The sequence below is a fragment of the Alosa alosa genome, chromosome 18 (genome assembly GCF_017589495.1).
Source record: "Alosa alosa isolate M-15738 ecotype Scorff River chromosome 18, AALO_Geno_1.1, whole genome shotgun sequence".
Taxonomy (NCBI): Eukaryota; Metazoa; Chordata; class Actinopteri; order Clupeiformes; family Clupeidae; genus Alosa; species Alosa alosa.
Window position 1 is genome coordinate 2,961,435 of NC_063206.1, and position 2,739 is coordinate 2,964,173.

Genomic DNA, 2,739 nt, shown 5'->3' on the forward strand with positions numbered 1-2,739 from the left:
CGGTTGGTCAGTCGGTTAGATAGATAGATGAGGATGCAAACAGTGGGTTCTGTGTGCTCTCGGGCCTAGTGTAGACCGCTGCGGCCCTCCAGCCTCTAGCTCAGTAGAGTAATCTTAGTAATAATAATTAGAATAATAAATATCTCAGTTTGAGAGGGTGGATCCAACACAGGAGGACGCAGTCTGACTATAGCTACACCTGACAACGCTACAGAACTGCTGCTGTTGTAAAAATAAATGTGTGTGTGTGTGTGTGTGTAGGCCACCATTTTTACTGTTGTGTGTGTGTGTGTGTGTGTGTGTGTGTGTGTATGCTTTGTACATGGTGACCATGCTGCCAGTTATGCTTCATTCTTTGTCACAGGCCCTTGGTGAAGTCATTTCCTTCTGAGTGATTATGTCATTTCCTGTCCAGCACTAATGGTATGGGTTAAAAGGGGGTGGAGGAGTTGGGGGTGCGGGGGGTATTACTTGACCTCCGTGGGGTCGACGGGGTCAGAGGCTCGCTGAGTGGAAAGAAGGGGAACAGGGGAGGTGGCCTCGATGAGGGCGGGATTTAAGATGATTGGCAGGGACATGGGCGGCACGCCGACCTGTAGGGGCGAGGCCAGAGGCTGCAGGATGAGCGGTGATTGGCTGAGAGACGGGGGCGACTCTGGAGGGGACATCTTCACTGGGGTGGGCATGGGCGGGGTGGAGGGGGGCACTGGGGACGATCTGTCCGTACCTGAGGACAACACAGAAGATCAGGATTAAACACAGAAGATCAGGATTAAACACAGAAGATCAGGATTAAACACTAAGCAAGATCAGGATTAAACACTAAGCAAGATCAGGATTAAACACAGAAGATCAGGATTAAACACTAAGCAAGATCAGGATTAAACACAGAAGATCAGGATTAAACACAGAAGATCAGGATTAAACACAGAAGATCAGGATTAAACACTAAGCAAGATCAGGATTAAACACAGAAGATCAGGATTAAACACAGAAGATCAGGATTAAACACTAAGCAAGATCAGGATTAAACACAGAAGATCAGGATTAAACACTAAGCAAGATCAGGATTAAACACAGAAGATCAGGATTAAACACAGAAGATCAGGATTAAACACCAAGCAAGATCAGGATTAAACACAGAAGATCAGGATTAAACACAGAAGATCAGGATTAAACACAGAAGATCAGGATTAAACACTAAGCAAGATCAGGATTAAACACAGAAGATCAGGATTAAACACTAAGCAAGATCAGGATTAAACACAGAAGATCAGGATTAAACACTAAGCAAGATCAGGATTAAACACAGAAGATCAGGATTAAACACTAAGCAAGATCAGGATTAAACACAGAAGATCAGGATTAAACACAGAAGATCAGGATTAAACACTAAGCAAGATCAGGATTAAACACAGAAGATCAGGATTAAACACTAAGCAAGATCAGGATTAAACACAGAAGATCAGGATTAAACACTAAACAAGACCAGGATTAAACACAGAAGATCAGGACTAAACAGGATTGTCTTAAAAACAAAAGTTATCTCACGTGTAGGATTCTGTCATATATCTTACAGGTGGAGCTCCGCCTCTACTAACATTTTGGATCTCGAATGCGCTTTAATAGTGCTGTGCGTGCAAATATCCCACTATGGACATGCATACCATACAACAACTGATGACAATTGATTTTATAGGTTAGACACAAAAAATGACCGCAGTGTAGATTACACTATCGCTCATAAATGTGGAAGTAATTGTTTTTTTAATATAGGCAGTCTTGTGCGTCTCCACGTTTCACGATTGGCCAAAGTCATACCAACACCGAGAATGCGCACAGATCTGAGCTGAAAGCCTAGTTTGACTAATATATCACATAACTGCCATCGTAGTATCACTTAACGTATACCCCTGAGTCAAGGCTTTGTCAAGCCTCGATATGTCTAAATAGCCTAGATATGTCTAACGTGCTTCATACTATACCCCACAAGATTAAACACTAAGATTAGTATTAAACACAGAAGATGAGGACTAAACACTGAAGATCAGGATTAAACACTAAAATCAGGATTAAACACAGAAGATCAGGATTAAACACTAAGCACACAGAAGATCAGGATTAAAGACTAAGATCAGGATTAAACACTAAGATCAGGATTAAAGACTAAGATTAGGATTAAACACTAAGATCAGGATTAAACACTAAGATCAGGATTAAACACTAAGGACACAGAAGATCAGGATTAAACACTAAAATGAGGATTAAACACTAAGATCAGGATTAAACACTAGATCAGGATTAAACACTAGATCAGGATTAAACACTAAGATCAGGATTAAACACTAAGCAAGGCTAAGCAAACACCAATAATCCCTGTAGAGAAGCATCATTCATTCCTGCTGCTGTTTTACGGTTGCTTTAGCTATGACAGCCTGTGATAACAAGAGATATGAAAAGCTCATTTGCCAAACAGGCAAATAACTGCAGTCCTCACCATTGGCACTAGGTGGGGCTGTGTTGTCCTGGGGGGAGGCTGGCCGGCTTGGGGCTTTGGGCTCAGTGGGGGGAGGGGAAGGGGCTGGAGGCTGAGGAGGCTCTACAGGCACGCTGGGCACAGGCTCTGCACACACACACACACACACACACACACACACACAACATTTGATCACAATTCAGCAAGGGATAATAATGCAGATAAAATAAACTCGAACTTGTATGTGCATGTGTATATGAATC

General features: G+C 42.4%; 1 protein-coding gene across 1 annotated transcript in view; it reads right to left on the minus strand.

The window, feature by feature from the left end:
- Window positions 1-277: 277 nt before the first annotated feature.
- gbf1 (golgi brefeldin A resistant guanine nucleotide exchange factor 1) overlaps window positions 278-2,739 on the minus strand; it is a 26,014-nt gene continuing 23,552 nt past the window's right edge. The window contains 2 exon segments of the mRNA XM_048270254.1: window positions 278-727; window positions 2,498-2,623. Coding sequence (XP_048126211.1) covers window positions 468-727; window positions 2,498-2,623 — 386 coding nt within the window. The 3' untranslated portion in view covers window positions 278-467.